Genomic DNA, 24,386 nt, shown 5'->3' with positions numbered 1-24,386 from the left:
GTGAGAAGTAGGATACAGAAATGGGTTGATAACAGCAGTATTCTCTGAGGTTATCAGCATGGGTTTGTTAAGAGGAGATCATGTTTCACTAACTTACTTATGTACTATAACAAGGTAACAAATACCTTGGACAAAGGAGATGCATATACAGTGGTGTACTTGGATTTTGCAAAGGCTTTTGATAGACTGCCACATGACAAGCTCTTAATTAAATTGAAAGAGATGGGATTGGATAATAGACTTCTATGTTGGATCAGTGACTGGCTGTCAGATAGCATCAGAAAGTTGTATATGGGGGTGCAGTATCTCGAAAGTGAAAGGTCACCAATGGTGTGCCACAGGGGTCAGTTTTGAGGCCATTGTTGTTCAATTTGTATGTTAATGATATTGGGTTGGGTTTAACTAGTGATATCCAGCTGTTTACAGATGATGCAAAACTGGGGAGAGCAATGCACAGTCAGGCTGATGTTAATGCCTTACAAGAGGACTTGAATAGATTGCATGAATGGGCAGATAAGTGGAACTGTCAGTTCAATGTTGCCAAGTGTAAGGTTTTGAAATTTGGTAAGCAACGATGGGATGCCAAATATACACTTGGTGGGGAAATTTTAACAGAAGTAGAGGAGATGAGAGATCTAGGTGCGATGGCAGACAAAGACCTGAAATTCAGGGGCTACATTGTACAAGTTGTGAAGACATCACATCAAATAATGGCAATGATGCGGCGAACCCTGACATGCAGAAATAGAGGTTATGATTCCATTGTATAAGGCCTTGATCAGGCCTCATATGGATTATTGTGCACAGATTTGGTTGGCAAGTTTTCATGGTCATGAGGATATGTTGGAAAGGGTACAGAGAAGATTCACAAAGGTAGTCAGTGGTCTTTGGAATGTGGAGTACGAGGACAGATTGAGGGAATGTAAGTTGCAGAGCCTCGTGAATAGGAGAAAGAGGGGAGATATGATTGAGACATATAAACTGGTCAGGGATTGTTATCAGGTAGATATGGAAGAGATTTTTCATAGAGAGAGGGAAGTAGAACAAGAGGCCATTGCTGGAAACTGTATAAGGAGGGTGTGAGCAAAGGAGTGAGAAGCAGATTCTTTGCATAAAGGGTGGTTGGTGAGTGGAATGCATTGCCTGAGCGTGTTGTGGATGTGGACACATTGAATCAGTTTAAGACTAGGTTGGATGAGCATTGTATGCAACAGTGAGTACCTCCCCCGATGAGTCTCTGACTCCATGGAGGTCAGGTGTTGATAATAATAATAACCAGTGGTGTGCCTCAAGATCTATTGTTATTCAATCTGTACAATTAATGACATTGGGAAGGAGTTGACATGTGACATACAGCTATTTGCTGATGATGCAAAGATAGATAATTAGGAGTGCTGCTGATATGCAGTATTTGCAGAATGATTTCAATTGGCTGGAAATAGTGAGTATGTGAAAACTGCTGTCATTTCAATTTTAATAAATGTAAGGTCATGCACTCTGGTGTGATTAGATATCCAATGTTCTATTATATTGGTTGGATCATGCTAGAAAAATACTGATTATACTAGGGATCTTGGAGTTTTATTAGACAAGAAGTTGAAGTTCAAGGGTTATAGAGCAAAAATTACAAATAAAACTCAGAGAATAATTGCAATGCTGAAACAAACCTTGACATGTAAAGATAAGGAGGTCATTTTGCCTCTTTACAAGGCCTTGATAAGACCTCACTTGGACTACTGCACACAGATCTGGTCTCCTGGTTTCTGTAGTTGGTGATTCTGATACAGTGGAGAGAATGCATTGTAGAGTATTAAAAATCAGGATAGGAGGAATAATCAGTGGAATACAAAATATGAAGACAGACTGAGAATTTGTAAACTGCAGACACTAGCAAACTGGAAAAAGAGCTAATATGATTGAGAGCTACAAACTTTTGAAAGGATTATACAGAATTTCAGTAAATGGAATTTTTTTATCAATGTCATGGAAGGTGGGGAAAGGACATGAGGGCATCAAAATTTGAGAATGAATGCTGTCAAGAAGGGGGTGAAGGCTAGATTTTTATCTCATAGAGTGGTGCATGATTGCAATATATTGTCATTGGATGTCGTGTGTGCGTGCGCACGCGTGCAAGTAGTATGAATGAATTCAAGAATAGGTATGACAGCTGGTGCAAGTAGTATGACCTCCCTAGATGAGTTCCTGAATCCCTTGAGGCCTCTCTTAATAATAATGATAATAATAAGAGTAATAATTAAATGCTAATATAAAAATGAACACTTTGGACAATGGGATGATCCGTGGGCAAGTTGCATAATTTATATAAAAGTTTAAACGTCCGAGGTGTGACAATTTAATTCCAGGAATGGCCACGTAGTGTCTACTGTGTGGTGATTTGGTTGGAGTAAAGTGAGTAATCATTTTTGTACATGTTTTAACTAATGCATGCGTAAATATCAAACTGATAGAGCCATTTGCTAGTTGATTAGTAAAATTGTGTGATCAAAATTTGGAGCAGCGTGTTAACATAAAATTTTGTGTAAAAATCGGCAAAACTGTTACTGAAATGTTGGACCTGTTGAAAGTGGCATATGCTGTGGATTGCACATATGCCACTTTCAACTTTTTTTTTTATGTCACTCAAAGACACTTGAAAAAGTCAAGTGTCTTTGAGTGGCATAAGAGATTCAAAGGTAGGCAAGAAGATGTGAACAATGACCCCAGAAGTGGGCAGCCAAAAAGAAATATGACGGATGCAAATGTGACCAGAGTATGGGATTTGATACAGTCTGACAGACAGTTAAGTGTGAGATTAATGGCTGACGAACTGCAGATGAATCGAGAAACAGTCAGGGTAATTTTAACTGAAGAATTGGATATGTAAAAGATTTCTGTGAAGTTTATGCCTCAGATCTTGATGGACAAACAGAAACAGTGGCAGCTTCAAGTTGCAACTGATCTTTCTGCAAATAAGCACATATTTCCGAGAGCAATTATGGGTGACGAAACCTGGTGCTTCTACAGTATGATCCTGAAGCAAAACACCACAGTATGCAGTGGAAAACCCAGAGTTCACCCACATCCAAAAAAAACATGCATTTCATGTTCGCAATTCAAGACCATGCTTGTGTGTTTCTTTGATCACAAGGGGATCAAAGAAATTTTCAATGAATTCAGATAATCCACTCTGAATTCATTGAAAAGGAACAAACGGTCAGCCAACAATGCTATTTAGAAATGCTGAAAAGATTGAGATTCTGTTCAGAGAAAAAGACCTGCATTGTGAGTCATCCATCATGACAATGCACCAAGCCATAGCGAGCTCATCGTGAGAGTTTCTGGCCATAAAAATAAATTACCAAATTAGATCATCCTGCTTATTCACTCAACTTAGCTCCCTATGATTTCTGGCTGTTTCCAAAATTAAAGACTGCACTGAAAGGATAGAGATTTTCTGACATGTTAAGATAAGTTAATAATTAAGATAATAAGTACCGAGGTTAAAAGAAATACTAGAACAAATATTTTTGACCTGAAGGAAAGAATAAAGAATGAAAGAAAGAAAGAAAGAGGTGGAAATATAGAATAAAATGACAGAGAGAAATAGTGACTTGGAGATCTGGAAATATGGGATGAAAGAGATTAGTTTGGGTTGTTTGGAATTACAGCAGAAGCAAGAAAAGCTGAGGCTAGTGTAATGAAGTCTGTTAATTGAATGTGCTTTTCTGGCCAGTTTATCTATTTTACCTAAGTTTCCAGGAGGAAAACTTTGACAGAAGCTATGGTTGAATAGAATTTTTTTGTCACTGCACTTCAGGGAAGCAGGAAGGATGATGGGTTGAGTTTATATATATATATATATATACACACACATATATACATACACACACTAGGGGGGGCTATGCCCCCTTGGCGCCCAACTCCCCCGTGTTCCGAACTAGTAGACAGGTTCTCCTTGAATTCTGATGACTCGAATTTTGAAGACTCGACACTCATGGGCTACCCTGAGTGTAGAGTCTTCCAAAAAAATAAGGGGGGGCTCTGCCATCCAATCCCCCAAGTTCCAGACTGGTATGCCGGTTCTTGAATTCTGATGACTCGAAAGGGGGTGTTCTGCTCCCCTGGCGCCCAATCCCCCGAGTTCCAGATTGGTAGGCCGGTTCTCCTTGAATTCTCATGACTGGAATTTTGACGACTCAACACTCAGGGCAGTCCCTGAGCCCATTCACAATAATTAAGTGCTAAAGTTACTTTGTTGATAACTATGTATTTAAAGTTACTTTGTTGATAACAATGAAATTATGCAAAATCCTACTTGCCACAAACAATTTTTTTTTTAGAAGGACTCTGAATAATTTGATAATTGGGACATATAAAACTTACTGATATATTTCAATAAGTCAAAAGGATATACAATGCTTAGTGGTTCATTGTTTGGAAAACATTTCCTTTGTGTGAGAACCAGTCCAAGAAGAAGAAGCCAATGATTAATAAGAATACAAACAACAGTAAAAAGAACACTGATTTTCTGAAAAATATAATTTGTTTAACAATTTTTGTTATTATAATGGCCCTTTATATCATGCACATTATTTTGTGTTTTCTTAAAGTTAAAAAATTATTTAGAAAGTTATTTTGAATAAATAAAATGCATATTTTATTTATTGAAGTATAAATTTGAAGCTACTTGCCATAGGTGAGTGGACAAGGGTATTCTAATTACTGAAATCTACACAGTCTTGCTATAAATACTGTTACAACTTCCGCATACCCATGCACTGCCCACAGAATTGCGCGAGCCCAGTTTTGTTAGTGGTGCTGTACGCAGCTAACATTCACATGTTTATCAGCAGAGAGAGAGTTGTCTAGCTGTAAGAGTTAACATGCAAGGAGATTGTGACAACCTTGCAGCTGTAATAATACTTCACAAAGTTGGAATGCACCCAGCTGTTATTTTCAACACACTAAAAACAATCAGGATCAGTAGGATGTTTGTGTATCGGACTATTAACCATTATAACAATACAGAAGATGTATCTGACTGCCAAAGAACAGGTCAACCATGCTGTGTTAGGTTGCAACCTTGGGAGGCTGTGAAGGCATGCCTCTGCCATAATTCAGTGAGAATGCAGGGAGTGATGTTGCAAGAGATGGACATTTCCCAGAGAATGGTGTCACATGTTACTAACTGATGACTCAAGGGTGAGAGCTTATCGTCGTTCTACTGGATACTTCTTAATACCACAACTCATGTGGCAGAGGGTGATAAAATGAAAGGCACTTCTCCGGCAGTATGCAAACAACAGACAGAGATATCCTCTTCACAAATGATAAGATTTTAATTACCGAAGAGTCGTTGAATTGCCAAAATGATCCGGTGTATGGTCGCACAGAACATGCCATAGCACCCAGGATTCAGAGGTCATCACTGTGTGCTTTGGTGGGGTGATGTATCAGGGAGCATCCAAGTTGCATTTCTGCAAGAAAGGGGTCAAAACCTCCAAAGCATATCACGACACCTTACTGGAACCTGTGGTACAGTCCCTGAACAACACCTTGTTTGACAGACGGCAGTAGACCTTCCAAAAGGACTCAGTCCTTGCACACAAGGCAAGGACCACACAACAGTTGGAGGTAAATGTACCCAATCAGATAGTGATATGCCATATGGAAATCCTGATATGAATCCATAGGACTTCAGACTGTGGTCGGAGATTGAGAGAGTAGTCTGCAAGAAACGACACCCCAGCATGAATAGTTTATGTGCTGTTCAAGTTGTAACAGTATTTATGGCTAGACTAGGTAATCAACATAATTGGGGGGGGGGGGGGGGGGGGGTGACTAAGGTAAAATAATATTCAATTCAATTTTAGTCACTGTTAGGTGACAATGCTAATTTTAAGTTTTATCATATAATATAATCCTATACTTCCAAGATGAAAATGGTCAGTGTTACTTTCACAACTGCACTATCAAATGCAATTTTTTTTTAACTTAATACATTAAAATAAGCATTTAATTGAATACTGATCTTAATTTAATGTTAACAAATTTGCTAATCTTTGACTCGCAAATTTGTTAATCATGTAAATAAACACAGTTAAAAAATCTGAATTTGTTAATCAATCACGGTTCTTTACATGGATAAAAAGTGAAACAAATGTATTCCAAAAGGAATGGTATACAGCTTGTATGTGACGTTTAAGAATAATCAAATGGTATAATTTAAGGATACCCATACAAACGCTGTTGTGTTTCCAAAAGTATCCTTAAAGTACAGATAGTTAGCAACTGCTTTCCAGTAGCCTTGATTGGCCAAGTGGCAAGCAATTGCTAACTGCTTGCTCCCTAACCAATAGGATATACATTCAAATCCTGCCACAAGCATGGATGTTCAAGAATTATTTACAAGTGGGAGATGAATTTGATTTCCCAATGTATTCTCACTCTCACTTAATGAAGGTCTAAAGTAAGTTGAAAAAGTTTGTGTGGTTTGTAGAGTAAACTAAACAAAATGCTGACATCCAAAATTTCTATTAAGTTTTACTGACTGACTTATAATAAACATGTTCCGCTCTCCAGTTAATGTAAAATGATAAATAACATGAGGAAAATCCGGATTACATAATTTTACAAAGAAAAATTTATGTATTACCATTTTCCATATTAAGTAGTCTGCAAGTAGATTGTGAACAAAACTAGGTTGCTAAGGGTTGATATCTTGCTTCTCAGCAGCATGCATTACTCACCAGATGTCAACTGAAGAACTCCTAAAGTGCCATAGGCATCCTGCAGTCTTGAATACTGTCGTTTTACAGCTTCAGTCTCTTGACCGGCTGCAAAGCAAAAACAAAAAAATGAAACTAAGCACTGACTAGAGTAATGAACGTGACTAGAACATGACATGACTAGAGTAAAATGAACTGAATTAAAAAAATTAAAAAAGTTTATGTAGCTGATCATTTCTGATATTGTGAAAGCAATATATTAAAAAAAAAAAAAAAAAAGAGAGAGAGAAAGAGACTCACTTCGTGCAACAAAAGTTATTAAATTGATCTATTACTTTATTCAAATACAGCATATTGCTCAACAATCATGGGTTCCCAGGTTCATATATTTTCTAACAAGACAGTGCTTTACATAACCACAGTGGCATCCAAATAAATAAACACAAACCCTTTGTGCCTTTTGCACAGATCTCATTTACTGCATTATGATTACCAAATACATGGGACTTCTCTGAAGGTCACAGTAAACAAAACAAAATGCTTAACTAATAATGCTGAATGATATAATCACGTAATCACAAGAAAGATATTTATTTAACCAAATATTTCGGTCTGGAAATAGAATACTAACAATAGATCGTTAAAATTAGAACACGCGCGTGATGTTATATCACTAAGTATGAAACGGAATATTTTGAAGTAGAAACATGATTGAATTTGCTATTAAAAAAATTAATTAATTAATGAGTAATCTTGATTAGACTTTCCCAGATTTTTGATATAGATATATAGTCATTAAGATTCAAGTTGAGGCGATGGAGCATGGCCTCCACGCTTTCCTTGAACAAACGTTCGAACCTATAACGGGATCTGTAAGGACTCGCCTCTTACATAGATCCCGTTATAGGTTCGAACGTTTGTTCAAGGAAAGCGTGGAGGCCATGCTCCATCGCCTCAACTTGAATCTTAATGACTATATATCTATATCAAAAATCTGGGAAAGTCTAATCAAGATTACTCATTAATTAATTAATTTTTTTAATAGCAAATTCAATCATGTTTCTACTTCAAAATATTCCGTTTCATACTTAGTGATATAACATCATGCGCCGTGTTCTAATTTTAACGATCTACTGTTAGTATTCTAGCTTGTATTTTTTAAACTGTTCTTGTAATACCACTGACGATGGTCTGCTATTTCCAGACCGCAACATTTGGTTAAATAAATATCTTTCTTGTGATTACGTGATTATATCATTCAGTCTTATGTCGCAAGTATCCTTGAAACAACAAACTAACTAATAATGCTTTTCTCTTTATTTTGCAAGAATCAACAGAGAAGACAATAAGAATTGTGATTTTTTTCATAGCAGCCTATAAACCATCTAGTATGGTCCAACATAAATTTGAAAAACACAAAAATTGAAACTCTGCCCAAATGTAACTCAAAACATAATAAATATACACGTGTATAGAAGCACACCACCAATCAACACAAAATTTTAAGGACTCATATGCAATCCATCACTTGAACCAACATGAACGAATGACTCACAAATGTAAAAAGGGTTCAGGGTGTTGACTGACTCATTTTAAGTTTTATATATATGGTACTGACTTGCATCACACAAGAACAAAATAAATATAATTTAAGAAGCTGCAAATATTTTACTGGATATCAAACTGGCATCTGCACAAAATCCACTTCAACAGTGATAGCACATAACAACTGATAACGTCGACATTGATAGATTCGAAGTAGTCGCTGTTGAAATGTCACGCTTCACATTTCCAGTGACAGGTCTCAGTACCAGACAGTCAAAACCTGTTAAACAAATTGCCATCCTTTTGTCTCCATGCCAGCCAGCTTACTCTTTGGTCGTTCTCTGCAAAACATAGTGGATAGCTTCACCACCAATGTAGGAGTGCCTCAATGCTCTGTCTTAATACCTACTTTCTTTCTCCTGTGAAAAAATGACCTACTACCAATCACCACTAATCCTAGAGCCTCTGTAGCTCAGTCGGTATAGACGAAGCCCTTTGGTCGGAAAGATCTGGGTTAAATTCCCGTCCATGATGTAAGGAACCTTTATCTGGTCTCTTTCAACTAAAAATGAGTAAGCCGGTTTCATATGGAGATAGAGGGTTTTTTCACCCGGACACTCGGGTTTTTCATTCCTCAGAACAGGCAAACCGGCCCTGTGAACACACATGGATTTACATGTGTGTTCACATGTAAATCTCTCATTAGAAGGGCTCGACTCATCCTAAGGGGAACCCCATACGAAATAACCCCACTAATCCTATCCACAATTTTGTCATAATACTCTATTCATCCTACTCATTTGACAAACCATGCAGTACTCTGAACATCCCAAGCTACAAGATCGTCTACAACAAGTGCCTACTATCCTTCAATGGGGAAAGCATAATCTTGTCATGTTCAATGCTACCAAAACACAGTCTTGCCTTGTCTCGTGCAAAAGGGATCTCATCTAACTTTACTCTCCGTCAAGACAAGATCAGATCTTTGCTTGGACTAACATTTACCTCCAGTCTTTTCTGTCATAAACACAGCACACACACACATCACTCTTAACTATATACAAATCCAAAATCTGCCCATGCTTAGAATACTGCTCAACTAAAACTTCCCAAAAAATCTTTGACACTGTCCAGAGGAAAGCAATTTAGATCATAGACGATCCCGTCTTTTACAGATTCACGTCAAACTCTATCTTACAGGTACAATATTTCTGCACTGTCTATCTACAGGTAGAATTCAACAGTCATTACTATACTGAACAGCCATCATTCTTCCACTTTCTGTTGCACCTGTTAATACAAGAGCAGCAGCTGCCCAGCATCCCTTTACTGCAAACATACCAAACCTGCTTCTCCTTTTCCTCATTTATTCCATCCACTTCTGTCCTTTGGAACAGTCTTGTTCCTGAAGTATTCCCAAATAACTACAACCAGCAGCACTTAAAAAAACATCACACTTGTATAATCAGTCCTCAACTGCACTCCAACATGGCATTGATGTGCTTATAGGTCTTTCAAACTCTTAAGTATGGGATCAATATTAAAACAACTTGTGACAAAACACAACTATAATCAAAATGAAAATAAATCATATGGCATGGGAAAAAGGAACTAATAATCCTATCATGGGATCCTCTAGGGCCGAATATAAGACTGTTTACAGCATTATTTATTATTTCTCGAGCATCCCATGGTGCCAAAAATTTATCATGGGAGACTCACTCTAACCATCATTCACAAAATACCCATCACACCTCTATTTCAACTCATTCACCAACAAACCAGTCAAAAATCAGCTCTGGTAATCCATTCCATCCTCCAAGCAAAAAATCTCATTTTAACATTCCTACTCCCCACACTTTTATATAATTTCCAGAGATGAACCTTTAATTTCTCTCTCTTCCTGCCATGTACTCAAAAAGTATTCAGTTTCAATTCTGTACGATAAACTGTATAAGTTAAAGGTATCCCTTCTTAAATGCCTATCAGCTAGTTTTTGAAGCTTGCAAACCTTCAGTTTATTCTCATAAGGTGCATTCCATAAATATGCTATAATCATGGTTACTTGCCTCTGGATCCCCTCCAACACTTCTTCATTCATACAGAATTCATACACCCAGATGAAGCCTTATTAAAATCTTATAAAAGGGAATAATAACATCCTTAGTCCTTCTTGTATGTTCAACAGCCACAATTTAATGTGCTGTACTGCCCCATCTCCTTTGGGGCAGGTACTCTAAATGCTCGTCCATAAGATACCCCAAATCCCTGCCCTCGACAATTTATTGCATGTTCAGTACCATCAATACAGTACATAACTTGTGATAACTTCCTCCCAAAATGCATGACCTTGCATTTGGCCATATTAAACTGATAGCCATTTACCTTTGTCAATACTACCAGTACAATTTAAGTCATTCTACAGGATCTGCTCATAACCTTCACTGACTGTTGCTCTTCCCAGTTTTTTTTCATGATCAGCAAACTGAAGATTTTTCATCAAATAATTTCCTATATCACTGATGTACAAATTACATAACAAAGGACAGTACTAATCACCTGCCTTCGTCTAGACTCAAATCCTCTTACCCCATTGGCTCGAATTTATGCAAGAGTTTCATGCAGAACTTGTCAAATGTCACTGCAAAGTCCAGTTGTATCAGTGAATAGCCATTTCCTTTATGCAAATGAATTGCCACTTTTTCATAAAAAGTAAGCAAATTACTGCAAGACTTTTTGAAAGCTTTTTTTCACCTGGTTATACTATAAATTGAAGATGCCAAGAAATTATATTCTTGGTTTAATTCTTCATCCAAGTGTAAGCAAACAATGTTTTCATGTGAAGTATCTTCACAACTGGGCTACTTGTATACAGAGGCTAATAACTTCACATCAATTGCCTTAGTATCCCATAATGCAAAACACACACCCTTTCAGATGTGTATAATGCTATGCATTATGGAAAGGGCCACTACCCAGAAACCAGTTTGACCTTCATTGAGGTCTCATCAGTGGGAGCCAAACCCAGAATAGATTCCAAGGTTGAAGTAATGCAGAAGTCATATTTCCCATATACAAGTAGCCAAAAAGGTGTCACATCTTATTATTAAAATACTCTGGATTGGAAATAGATGTTGAAAAATTTTTCGCTTGGTTATACTAAGTTCTGTATACTAAGAATATTAAACCAAGAATATAATTTCTTGGCATTTTTAATTTATAGTATAACCCAGTGGAAAAAACTTTCAACATTATCTCTAATCCAGAGTATTTTAATAATAAGGTGTGACAAAACCCTGCAATACCCAAAGCTAGTGCCTTATACTGCTCGTAGCCTGATCACCTTTATCTTCTTCTTAACACATTAGATGTAATATCTGTTGTGACCGAGACTTCATCTTCTTTAAAAGTATCTTTTAATATTTTTCTAGGTCTTCCTGTTCTTCTCTTATTCTTTGGTTTCCAACTATAGACTTGTTTTATTATTCTATCTTCACTTCTTCTCTCCACATGTTCAATCCATTTTATTATTCGGGTTGCTACCCAATTGTTTACTGCTTGTATTACACATTGTTTTCTTATATCTGTATTTTTTATTTTATCGAGTCTAGTTTTATTTACTATTTTTCTTAATATATTCATTTCACCTGTGTTTAACATTTGTCTTGTTTTTTTAGTAACTGGTCTTGTTTCTGCATTATATGTCATAAGAGGCCTGATTATTGCTTTATAAATTCTGGTTTTTTGTCTCTACTCTACGATGTTTATTTTTCCATATTGTTTCATTCAAGCATCCTGATATTCTTGCAGCTTTTGCAACTTGTTCTCTGACTTCTAGATGTGGCCTTCCTTCCCAGTTCGGTTATATACCTAAATAGTTATAATTCATTATTTGTTCAATAATAGTACCTTCCAATTCTAATTTCCATCTTTGTAGTTCTTGTTGTATTGTCATACATTTTGTTTTAGTTTTTGATATCTTCATATTATATATAATTTTGCTGCTTTATTAAATGTATGTAGTAATATTTGTAGATGAGTTTCATTTTTTGCAATTAATACCGTTATATTACTCTTTTTCTATATTTTCCCTTTTAGCCTTTAAGGTTACTCTATACTTAACTCTTTGTTCCATTAAATCTTTCCCCTTTTAAAACAAACAAAATCTCTGGCCGCTCTTAAGTTTAATCATGTGTAGGATACTTAATGATTAGGGCTTTGTCCTAGAATGAGACGCGGCCATTAAAAATATCTTCTGAGACAGTCCACCTGATAAGCATTGACAAATTTATTTTTTTTAACTGCGCAGGCCAATACCGAGGATAGATGAGATTCTTATCCAGGATGGCTCTCTCAGAGTGATACACAGTAACTAAGCTACAATAAATATCTATCTTCTGTTCACTATATTCTTGCATGCAGTCGTGGTCCGCTTCATTAAATTATACACGTGGGTTCCTCCCGCTAAATTCGATAATATTTATTTTATGAAAGTCTTACTACTAGGCAATCTGAATCAAATTTACTAATGAAATGTATGAACAAATTTGCTTGGACCACCTCTATATGTAACTTAACATTATCTCATCACAAGTTATCGCACATTCTACACTCTCGTGGTCACTAGTTATAACACTTAACACAACACAATTAATTCATACAGAATAAATAGAGCACTTCTAGGTAGACAGTTCTCAAACAAAGATGGGTCTATGCCAAGTTGGAGACAGTTCCTAAAGTTGCATATAATAAGTCCACTACACAAATGTTCCTTGGAAAACACACAATTCTTTAACTGGAAAATATAACACAAGGGTCTACATTACCATCTCTGAAATGATACTCGCTCCTTTCTTCTGCCTTGTCTGGGCATCAAGGCTTTTACTCAGTCTGCTGCTCGTCTGGTCACCTTTAACAACTGTACGGCCAGATTCTCAGCGAGAAGGGCGATATGGCTCAGGAGCTTAGCCAGAACGAACGGCATCTACTTGGTTTTTCCGTCGCACGATATAGCATTGCTATCCTAGTCCAAGGAAATAGCTAGCCCTATTCCATACGCTGCGGCAGACGACTCATACCTTCCACAGCCAGCCTGGAACTTCTCCGTAGGTGCGGACTGGACCAACGTCCGAGAGGTCAGGAAGCAGGAACCAAAAAAAGCCTCGAGTGGGGGGTTGCTTGACCATTTTGTTTTCATGCTCTTCCCAGCGTTTCTCGTATATCGCGATGCCTGCCAACGCGGTCGTGTGGGTTTTTGTCACGGCATCCAGCTCCTTCCACTACATTGCATGTGCTTTTGGCATGTTTTTTTAGAAAGCGCTCTAGTTTCTCTTTCTCATAATTTCCTTCCCCCTGGCACACATAACACTGGATGGTCAAAAGGTGACCCTTGGACTCTGGCTTACAGATTTTGCTATCTTGTGACACATAAAATGGGGTTCTTAAATTAATTCAATACATTAAATAATTTCTCTATCAGACTCTTATACATAACAGGTTAGGTCTTACAATTTTCTTTCATTTGTTATATAATTTCTTACTCCTATCTTAGTGTTATATACATATATATACATTTCCAGTTTATAGCCAACACACACCATATTCTCTGCCTATTTTCAAAGAGAGTTGTTCCTGAATAAATAAAAATGGTAATTCTTTTTCTTGGTTTATTCAGGACAACAATATTACATCATCCACATAATATATAGTTCTTATTATTCTATTATTTATTTTCACTCCTGTATTTGGTATTTTATTAACTTTTTGTACTATTTCATCCATTACTATATTGAATATTGTTGGACATAAAGAGTCTCCTTATCTAATGCCATCACTAATTTGTATCCCTTTGCTTATTTTTCCTTGTGTTTTTATCATACAGCTATTATTATCATATATTTCTTTAATTATTTGTATATGTGCAATATTTCTATTACACATCTTGAATTAATATTCTGTCAAATGCTTTTACCAGATCTATAAAGCATTTAAATAGTTTCTTATTGTATTCTATTGTTTTTCTCTATCAAATGCCTGATTATGAATATTGCATCTGTACATGAACTATCTTTTCTGAAACCTTGTTGTTCATCTAATACAGGGGTCGCCAAACTTCTTTGACCGTCGACCCCTTTAAGAGTTTCTTGATTTTTTATCGACCCCCTCTATTTTACTATTACGTAATTATAATAGGACAAGCAAAAAAGACGCTTGTGAGTTTTTAGTTGCTTATTTTATAGTTACAGTGTTTATTGTATATATAATATATATTATTATATTGGCTTAACGTCAAAGGGATACGTTTTTGTTTTTGACGTCCTTCTTAACATTACATATTTGATAGGAGGGATAAATAATATGTAAAATATAAAATTTAATTTAGATAACAAAATAACAATAATACAATCTTCCTTATATGAAAATAAGACTTAAATAAAAGAGCCAATGGGCTTCACTTCAGCGATGTAACATTATTTAAATGAAGGGGATATTAAATCCCAGATTCGGCATGAAACTCTTTGATTCCGATCTTTGAGTTTCTTATTAGACTTTGAAATAATGTGGGATTTAATATCCCCTTCATTTATATAATGAAAATAAGACTTTTATTAACTTAGTATACAATTTACTAACGTTGTCAATGTGAAGGGTGTGCTTCATGACTCTTGACAAGATTAGAAATGTTTTAAGGCTGAAACTTACTAATAAGAAATTAGTAAGTTACAGCCTTAAATTGCCATTGAATTCTATATCTAGCTTATTTCTTTGTTTTGTTAAAATGGAATTAACATGACTGAAACCAGCTTCAACCATATATGCGGCAGCTGGGAAGGAACCACCGACATCCGTTTATTGGTAAATACGTCATTTTGGCCTAATTAATTGGCCTCCGTAACTATTCTCATGACCTTGCTCCATCTTACAAGTCATATTCATGTCACTGTTCCCACGATTCACTCTTAATTGCGTTGTCATTCAGGATGGAGGTCCAAGTTAACTGAATTAAATATTACCCATACAATGATGTCTTATATTTTTCTATTGACCCCAACAATGTTATATCAACCCCTGGGGGTCGATATCGACCACTGATCTAACAGAATAATTTCCTGTGTTATTTTATTATTTAGGATTCTTGTTAGTACTTTTAATGAGGTATTTAATAAATTTATCCCTTTATAATTTTCTGGGGTTTTTTTTTTTTCCTCTCTTTTTTAAATATTGGTATTGTTATACTTTTTTTCCATTCTACCAGAATCTTTTTTGTATTTATTATTTGGTTGCATAATATATTTAAACTCTGAATTATAATTTCTTTACAATTTTTTAATAATTCATTACTGATATTATCTAGACCTGGTGATTTTCTATTTTTAAATTTTTTAATTGCATTTTCAATTTCTGTTATTTCAATTTTCATTTCCGTTGTATTTATTTCTTCTTCTTGATTTGTTTATTTACCTAGATCTACTTTTATTTCAACCGTTTGGTTATAAAGGTTTTTAAAAAATTTTCTAATTCCTCTATTTCTACTTTTAATATTGGAATATATTCTGCTTCTTCCTTCTTTTGTGTATTAATAATTCTCCACATTTGTTTCTGTATACCACAGAAATCATGAATCATGTTCTTTTTGTATATGATATCCAAAATTAATTTTTGCTTTCTATTTTCTTTTGATTTCTTTATATTCATTCTAATTATCTGTTGTTTTCATTTGTAGGTATTTTTCATATTTTTCTTTCTTTTCTTATGTTAATATTTTTATTTCTTCATTAAATCATGGAGTCCATTTTCTTGATTCTGTTATTCATTTTTTTTTTTTTTTTTATCCCTAATACTTCTGTTGCTATTTCAGTTAAATTTGTTTTAAAAATCTTCCAATTATATTCTACATGTTGTTCACTGCTTAATGGGTTATCTTGAAACTTTTGTTTTAATCTATTATAGTATAATGTTTTTATACTTTCTTCTTTTAATAATTCCACTTTAAATTGTATTTCGACATTGTATCGGTTTTCTTTAGATTTTATTTTCACCCATTTCTTGTAAAGTCTTAGTTTACATATTAACAGATTATAAATGCTTCCAATTTCTGCTGATGTTAACACTAACATCTTCTATTTCTGATGGGTGTATTACTTTGTTACATATAATGCAATCTATTATCGATTCCTGTCCTCTTGTGTTTCCAAAAGTTATTTTATGCTGATAAAATGTATACATTATCATTGCATGTTTTCATTTATTGGTATATTTCTTATTCTTACACTTAAGTCACCCATTATAATTAATCTTTCATTTGGTTTTATTTCTTGTATTATTTGTTGTAATTTGTCATAAAAAGCTTCGGTTTTTTCTTTTCTTCCTTCTTCTGGGGCATATATTGTAATTATATTTATTTTACATTTATCTGTTTTCACCTAACTGTTAATATTCTTCTATATTTTCATTTAACTCTTTATGTATTACTATTCCTAATCTGACTTCAGCTCTATTTTGTTTTTTTTACTCCACTGTATAAAAATATATAGTCATCATCAAATTCCTGCCATGTACCCTCAAGGGGTGTACAGGATAAGATAGTACTACATGAAAAAATTACATCATTACTAATTTCCTATCTACAATTTTCCTCCCAATCAGTCTGTTACTTGTCAAGAATCCAACATTATCAGATCTTATATTTCTTTCGTCTAAGGCACTTTGTACCGTATCAATCCACCGATAACTTGGTCTTCCTCTGGGTCATTTTGCTGCCAACCTGGCAGAAAAGACTTGTTTAGCTAATCTTTCTTCGCCCATTCTGTTTAAGTGACCATACCACCTGAGATTAGCTCTCCTAACACATTCCTGGATTCCGACAATGTCAAGTTCTTTCCAATTATCCTCATTTTTAATATGATATTGCCATTGATGCCATCTGTTCATGCCTCTAATCTTTCTCAAGCCTCTCATATCTGTGATCTCTAGTCTTTGGTCAAGTGTTTTACTTCTGACCCAGCTCTCAGATCCATAAGTTAAAACTGGTTTGAACACTGTCTTGTATACAGCTAATTTAGTATTCAGATAATTTCTCTCTTATTCCATATGAATTTATTCAATCGACTTCCCACCATACCAGCTTTGCTGACTCTGTTGTCTATTTCTATATTTAATTTACTATCTTCAGTAAAAATCGTGCCTAAGTAGCTGAAATGTTTTACTTGTTCCACAGGTTCTCCATTCACAACACAGTTGACATTTTTAATGATTCTGCTTATTTTCATTGTCTTTTTATTGCTGACCTTCATACCATATTTATTACAACAGCTATTCAATTTAGTCAGAGAATCTTGCAGACTTGTAGCGGATTTATTTAGAAGTATAACATCATCCGCATAAAGCAAAGAGTTGACATTAACATCTCCAATTTTGATATCATGTTTAATACCACTTTCCTTCATAATGTGATCCATATAGATAATCAATAACAGAGGGGATAATGTACATCTTTGTCTCACACCAGATTTAACATTAAACCATCTTCCTGTATTTCTTTCAATTCTAATTGCTGACTTATTTCATTCAATTCTAACTCAAATAAAGACTAAGTATTGCTTGATATAATGCCTCATTGACACCATATAACTGTAGCGTATTGAATAGCTTCTCTCTTGACACCTTGTCTTGTGCCTTTTTCAAATCGACAAAACTTAAATACAGATCTCTGTTATATTCCCATGCTTTCTCGACTATTTGCCATAAAGTGAAGATCTGATCCTGACAGCCTCCATTTGGCCTGAATCTAGCTTGTACTTTACCAAGCTTTTCTTCCGCAATTCTTCTCAACCGTTTCTCAAGTATACTTGCATAGATCTTGCCAGGAACACTCAGTAGGGAAATACCTATGTAATTCTCACATTTAGTTTTATTTCCCTTTTTATATATGGGTACTATGAGAGCTCTACTCCAATCATCGGGAATTCGTCCCTCTGTCCAGGCTTTCTGAACTATGCAGTGCAGCCACTATAAGACTCTTATACCACCATACTTCAGCATTTCTGGTCGAATACCATCTACTCCTGCTGCCTTTCCACATTTCAAGCCTTTGATGGCTTTTTCTACTTCAAGTATGGATATGTATTCCTGACTGCATGCCTGGTCAGTGTTTTCTACCACTATACTGTCATCACTGCTTGTTTCATTTAGCAGTTTTTCAAAGTAATTACTCCATACTTCAAGGATATCTTTTTCTCCCATTTTCATGTGACCTTTATCATCTCTAAACTCCTTTTACCGCACTCTTTCCTCCATTCCTAAGCTTCTGAGCAGAAATCCAACAGATATTTGCCATTATTATTAGCTTTGCTCTTTTCTCCAAATTTTCCCAAAATATTTTTGTATGTCTCACAATCATTTCCTACTCCACTATTTAGATCCCCAACAAGGACCAACTTTTCCTTTTTCATTGTGTCAGTTGCTTTTTCTAAAGCCTCAAAAAATTCCTCCACTTCTACCTTAGTAGAACCTTCTGTGGGACCATAGGCACAAATAAATCTCATTGTCCAGTTCCCCATTCTCATATTTGCCCACATTACTCTACTTGAGACTGACTGCCATTCAAGAAGATTAGCCTCATATTTTGTGTTGAATACTATGGCTACTCCTTCTTTTCCTTGACTGTCACTGCCTGAATATAACATTTTGTGTTTATTGCTCAGAAAGATCTCACCAGTTTTTGTCTTTTTTGTTTCAGTCACCCTAATTATGTCGATCTGGTACTTATCTAATTCCTCAGCTAGCTCCATTTCTTTGCCATTCAGGCTTCTTACGTTGTTGATAGTACCGATCTTTAACTCTGGTGATGTTGAGTTGAGGTTTGTTTTCAGATTTGTTCCAGTAGCTGACTTTTCGCTGTTTGCATTGGTTCCCTGGCGAAAACAACAGGGGCCTTGTTTAACCGGGCGATGCCCCAGCCGGCATGAAATTTTATAATGTCGTACCATAATTTTTTATTTTGGTTTAACCAATAAGAATACAATTTGGTCGGCTAAATCCCAAATTGCCAGCCCATCCTCGTTTGTTCAGTATCCAAGTAGATACCCAACAGGGTGCATCACGAGACGGTGAGGACTGGACATTAGGTCAGAAGCCCTGGTCGGTTCTCTGCATTCCTTTAAAAGCTATGTGGAAGTCTCCTCTCAGTTATACAGCTTTGACCCTTAAGTACCCCAAATAAAAATATATAGTCTTGTATGTTCGTTGTTCCATTTCCTTTTTTTTTTGTTTCTGTTATGCTGCATATTTTAATGTTTCTTTTGGCTATTTCTTGTATAAGTTCTTCCTCTTTTCCATTAATCGCTTTTACATTCCATGTTGCTAGTTTTATTATTCTGTATTATTTTATTTTCCTTTTCCAATCAATATCCAATTTTTCCATCCAATTCATGTTTGTCTTGGTTTCTCAAGCAATATTGTTTTACATCCAATGACTGGTTGCGAGCCTAATCACCAGACGCCTCCCACGTTAGCTGGGAATATTGAAGAAAGAAGATCAATATTTCTGAATTAAGCTTCTGAACATACTTTACCTACATCTCCAGTTCACCTCTCCAACATGATGAGGTGTGGGTAAGATTTAGAGGGGCTTTTTCTTTATATTCCCTCAATTTTTTTCTGCAAAACCTGCTATTCATCCATCTTACTCCTACCTAATTAATCCTCCTGACTATGGGTATGCAGTAATACTGCTTTCTTCAAAACACCAGTTGACCATCTCCCATATGTTGCTAACATCTGTCCCCCTCCAAATTCTTATGCCATGTCACTGCTCTAACTCCTCAGTTTGTCCCAATCACCTGCTTTGTAATTTCACATATAATCCTTCTTAACAGAAAATTCTGCATGTTTGATAATCATCCATGTCACTCTCCCACAACAATACACCTAACTCTGAATCCATTCAAATGCAAACCATCTGACTTATATAAGTCTTCCATTCTGCAAACTCACTCCCCACATCCACAAACTCTGCACTGTTTCTCTTGCACAATATGTACATTAACACTAAAAAAATATTACTTAAGAAAATTAACATCATATAACAACAGGTGTCAAGGGCATGATCAGCAAGCTATGCGTGATTATAGTGGTGGAACCAGATGTAGTCTTTGTGTTCAGTGATTCTGATATTGACTGTCCTGCTTTTGGCCATAACAGGACAGCTTGCAACTGCACGGAACCTGGTAGACACATGGACGGTCTAAAGAGAATGTGGCTGGTTTTTAGAGATAGGCAAGTGGTTGACTAAGTTGTGAGGTTTTTTTTTTAGAATTTTTGTCAGTTTTTCAGATGTGCTTCAGATATATGGGATGTTAATAGATTTAGTATAATCTCTATTCTGGGGAGGGGTGGGGGGGTTGGTTTGAGGGGACACCTGCCAAAGGATACTATGGAAAAAGGCCACCTTACTTCACAGAAGCAAATTCAAATATGCAAGACTTTTCCTGGAATCTGCTTCAGCCTTAAGCTATCCAGACCTCAATAATTATGGTTGTATAATATTGCCTCAAATCTGTGAAGCACTTATCCTGAGAATTTCAGCCCAACTACCAATAACACCTATCCCAGTGCACTAAGGGATACTATTTTGGACTTTAGGCTAACCTTTGTCGTTTCTGCTTCAGTCATACTATACTTACCCTATCTAGTGCCTACTTGCACATATCAATTTGTTGTTTGTTCCCTGATGATAGCAATTTGACTTTGCCAAAGAAATTTTTTTTTATCCCACACGGTATTATTATGCCAGATCATGAAGGTCAAATTCACGTATTTTATACAGCACTTCTTCTGGGTTGTTATAAAGTTCACATTTGGAAATATTCATACAATTTAGTAAATGCATTAGCAATGCTTCCTCGATATTACAGACTTTGAAGAAAGGGAAGACTTTTATGCCATTGCTAAACTTGATTGGTCTTGCGTGGCCAGTCTTGAGGCGAGAGATCATGGTAGTGGCACAGCGATTAAACTTGGAGTTGATGGTAGCTCTTGGTTTATCTGCTGAATACCAGTGGTGAGTCATGTCCTGTAGAATCATTCTTTTCATGTTTTCCTTTTGAGTAGTTTTAAAAAGATCGAAATCTGTAGTATCACTTAATGTTGCAGCCATTTTTGCTACTTCATCTGCAGTTTCATTTCCCTTTAATCCCACATGGGATGGAATCCGTATGTAGTTTATTTATATTAAATTATACATGTTTTGGTCATAAAGTATTACAAAATGAAGATTTATTGTTACACACACCATATATTTACAACGTATTGTAAGAGCTTAAGTACGTTGTAAATATATGGTCTATGTAACAATAAATCTTCATTTTGTAGTTTATTTATGTTTTTTGCTATGTCTCTAAGTATTTCTTGATGGCTGGTGTAGCAGTTCTTAATAGCTTGAAGGGCTGCTAAGGAATTACAGCTGTCTGAAGCAAAAGTGTTGTCTGTATCCTTGAAATGGATAAAACTGAGTATTGTGCGGTTATAAAATTCTCTGTAAAAGGAGGTTTAATGGCAAAAGAAATTCATTCGAAGTTCATAAAAGTTTATGGGCACTCTTCTCCTTCATTTTCGACAATTAAGAAATGGGCTGCCAAGTTTAAGCATGGCCGTACCACCCTTGAAGATGATCCATGTGAAGGACGTCCAAAAAGTGTAACGACGCCAGAAATCATTGATCAAGTGCATGAGATGGTATTGGATAACCGGAGAGTCAAAGTGCGTGAAATTGCTGAGACTATAGGCATTTCAAAAGAACGTGTAGGATATATTTTGCATGAAGAATGTATATGAAAAAGCTTTGCGCAAGATGGGTGCCACGCTTGCTCACAGCAGATCAAAACACACTAGCATGGAAATCTCTGAACAATACTTGGAGCGTTTTAACAAGAATAAAACTAATTTTGTGTGTCGATTTATTACTATGGCTGAGACTTGGATTCACCATTACACAGCAGAATCCAAACAGCGGAAAGAAGCCAGTTGTTCAGCACCAAAGAAGACAAAGTCGGTTCCATCAGCAGGAAAGGTCATGGCATTGGTGTTTTGGGATGATAAAGGCATTTTGTTTATTAATTATCTTGGAAAGGGATTCACCATTACACACCAGAATCCAAACAGTGGACAGAAGCCAGTTGTTCAGCACCAAAGAAGACAAAGTCAGTTCCATCAGCAGGAAAGGTCATGGCATTGGTGTTTTGGGATGATAAAGGCATTTTGTTCATTAATTATCTTGAAAAGGGTAAAACAATAACCAGGGAATATTATTCCGATCTTTTAACCAGACTAGACAAAAAAATTTATGAGAAAAGAGTTGGTTTGCAGAAGAAATATATCATCTTTCATCATGACAATGCACCTGCACAGAAGTGTTTTGGCAATGGGAAAATTAAGGGATCTGCACTATGAATTGTTGGAACATCCACCCTATTCCCACGATTTGGCTCCTTCTGACTTCTATCTCTTCCCAAAACTAAAACTCTTCCTCGCTGGTCAACGTTTTTCTTCGAATCAAGAGGTGATTGCAGTTGTAGAGGGGGTATTTTGCAGATCTTAAGAACCACTACAGGGACGGGATAATGACGCTGGAGCATCGCTGAATAAATGTATTAGACTTAAGGAAGATTATGCTGAAAAATAAACATAAATTTGAAATTATAAATTCGTTTTTTTATTGTTAGGCCAAGAACTTTTCAGACCACCCTCGTATAGTATACATTGTTAATTTCCTTAAGTAGGATAACCAATATATATGTCTTTCCACCAGAAGTGCACTGATGCATTTGAAATCAGCTTTTTGCCTCAGCTCACCTCCATCATACTGTGGCAACAGACTAAATTTTTTACTTTCTTGCTCTTCTTATTCACTTGTACCAGTAACTTCTCGCATATCACATTTGTCACCTGCTAGATCACTAGTACTGGCTAAGATAATCATATCTTTCATGTCCCTCTTGCCACAGTATGTTAGGAGTGAGGTGACGAGGCAAGCTGTGATCGCAAATGACTATGCAAGAAAAATGATTAGCAGTATGTAGATGTATGGAGAAGACTGATGGTGAAAAAGAATTTGTATCTGAATGGTTTTCATATCAAATGCTTTGAGAAATTACTGTTCAGTGAAAGAGTGAAATGTAAACTATCATGTCTGAGTGGCTGCATGGAGGTATTGATAAGTACATTATATTAAGCAGTAGAAATTTGAATGTAATGACAGTGAGAGAGAGAAAATGATAGCTGGTTAAGGATGATCTGGGGAAATGCAGGACTAGCTTTGTAAAGAGCGAAAAAGTGTTAATTGTGGACATATTTAAACAACTTTCATGGCTTACACATGTAACAAATATATAGAATTTTATTCAAGAACTCCAATATATTTCATCCACCATATATCATCAGGGAGACAGACTTAACTACATTCAAAACATGAATCACAATCGCTGAGGTATGTGATTACACTATTGGTAATTACATACCTCACAGGAACAATTGTAAGCAATTAAAATTATTATAAACAAAAAATTATAAACAATTAATAGTGATTACTTCCCAAAATTTAGACATTGGTATGTGATTGGATCAGTTGAGGTTTGGATGATTTCGTAGCATTTCATGTTTTTCTTCATTCCAGAAAGTTCAAATTTCACAGTTTTTCCTTGAAACACGAAATATTAATTACAAACTTGTCTGAAACCTCAACTGATCAGACTGCATGCCAATCTCTAAGTTTTAGGAAGTGATCACTATTAATTGTTCATTTTTTTTTAATTAATTCAAATATTTTTTATTTTACAATTTTTTACATCTGTTCCTTTGAACACTAATAGTGTAATCATATACTTCAGCTGCGACCAAGATACGAGTCAGTATACAGATGATTTATGACTCATTATGATTCATGTTTTGAATGTAGTTAATGACTTGTCTCACTAACAATGACCATATCATTGAATGAAATATATTGGAGTTTTTGATTAAATTCTATATATTTTTTGTTACATGTGTAAGCCATGAAAGTTAAATGTCTAGTATGCATGTTCCATTAGAACTATTTGTTAACTGTGGAAATAGGAA

At 35.6% G+C, this 24,386-nt stretch overlaps 1 protein-coding gene across 1 annotated transcript in view; it reads right to left on the bottom strand.

The window, feature by feature from the left end:
* The window catches only part of Synj (synaptojanin), a 384,587-nt gene that overhangs the window by 334,472 nt on the left and 25,729 nt on the right, over positions 1-24,386 (bottom strand). The window contains exon 2 of the mRNA XM_090410710.1: positions 6,750-6,836. Within this exon, the coding sequence (XP_090266836.1) occupies positions 6,750-6,836 (87 nt within the window). The remainder of the gene's footprint in view (positions 1-6,749; positions 6,837-24,386) is intronic.

The sequence above is a fragment of the Typopeltis vanoorti genome, chromosome 20, assembly GCF_054136105.1.
Source record: "Typopeltis vanoorti isolate ZY-2024b chromosome 20, IOZ_Tvanoo_1.0, whole genome shotgun sequence".
NCBI classification, from domain to species: Eukaryota; Metazoa; Arthropoda; class Arachnida; order Uropygi; family Thelyphonidae; genus Typopeltis; species Typopeltis vanoorti.
The sequence above is the reverse complement of the archived record's forward strand: the minus strand, read 5'-3'. Positions and strand labels throughout refer to the sequence as shown.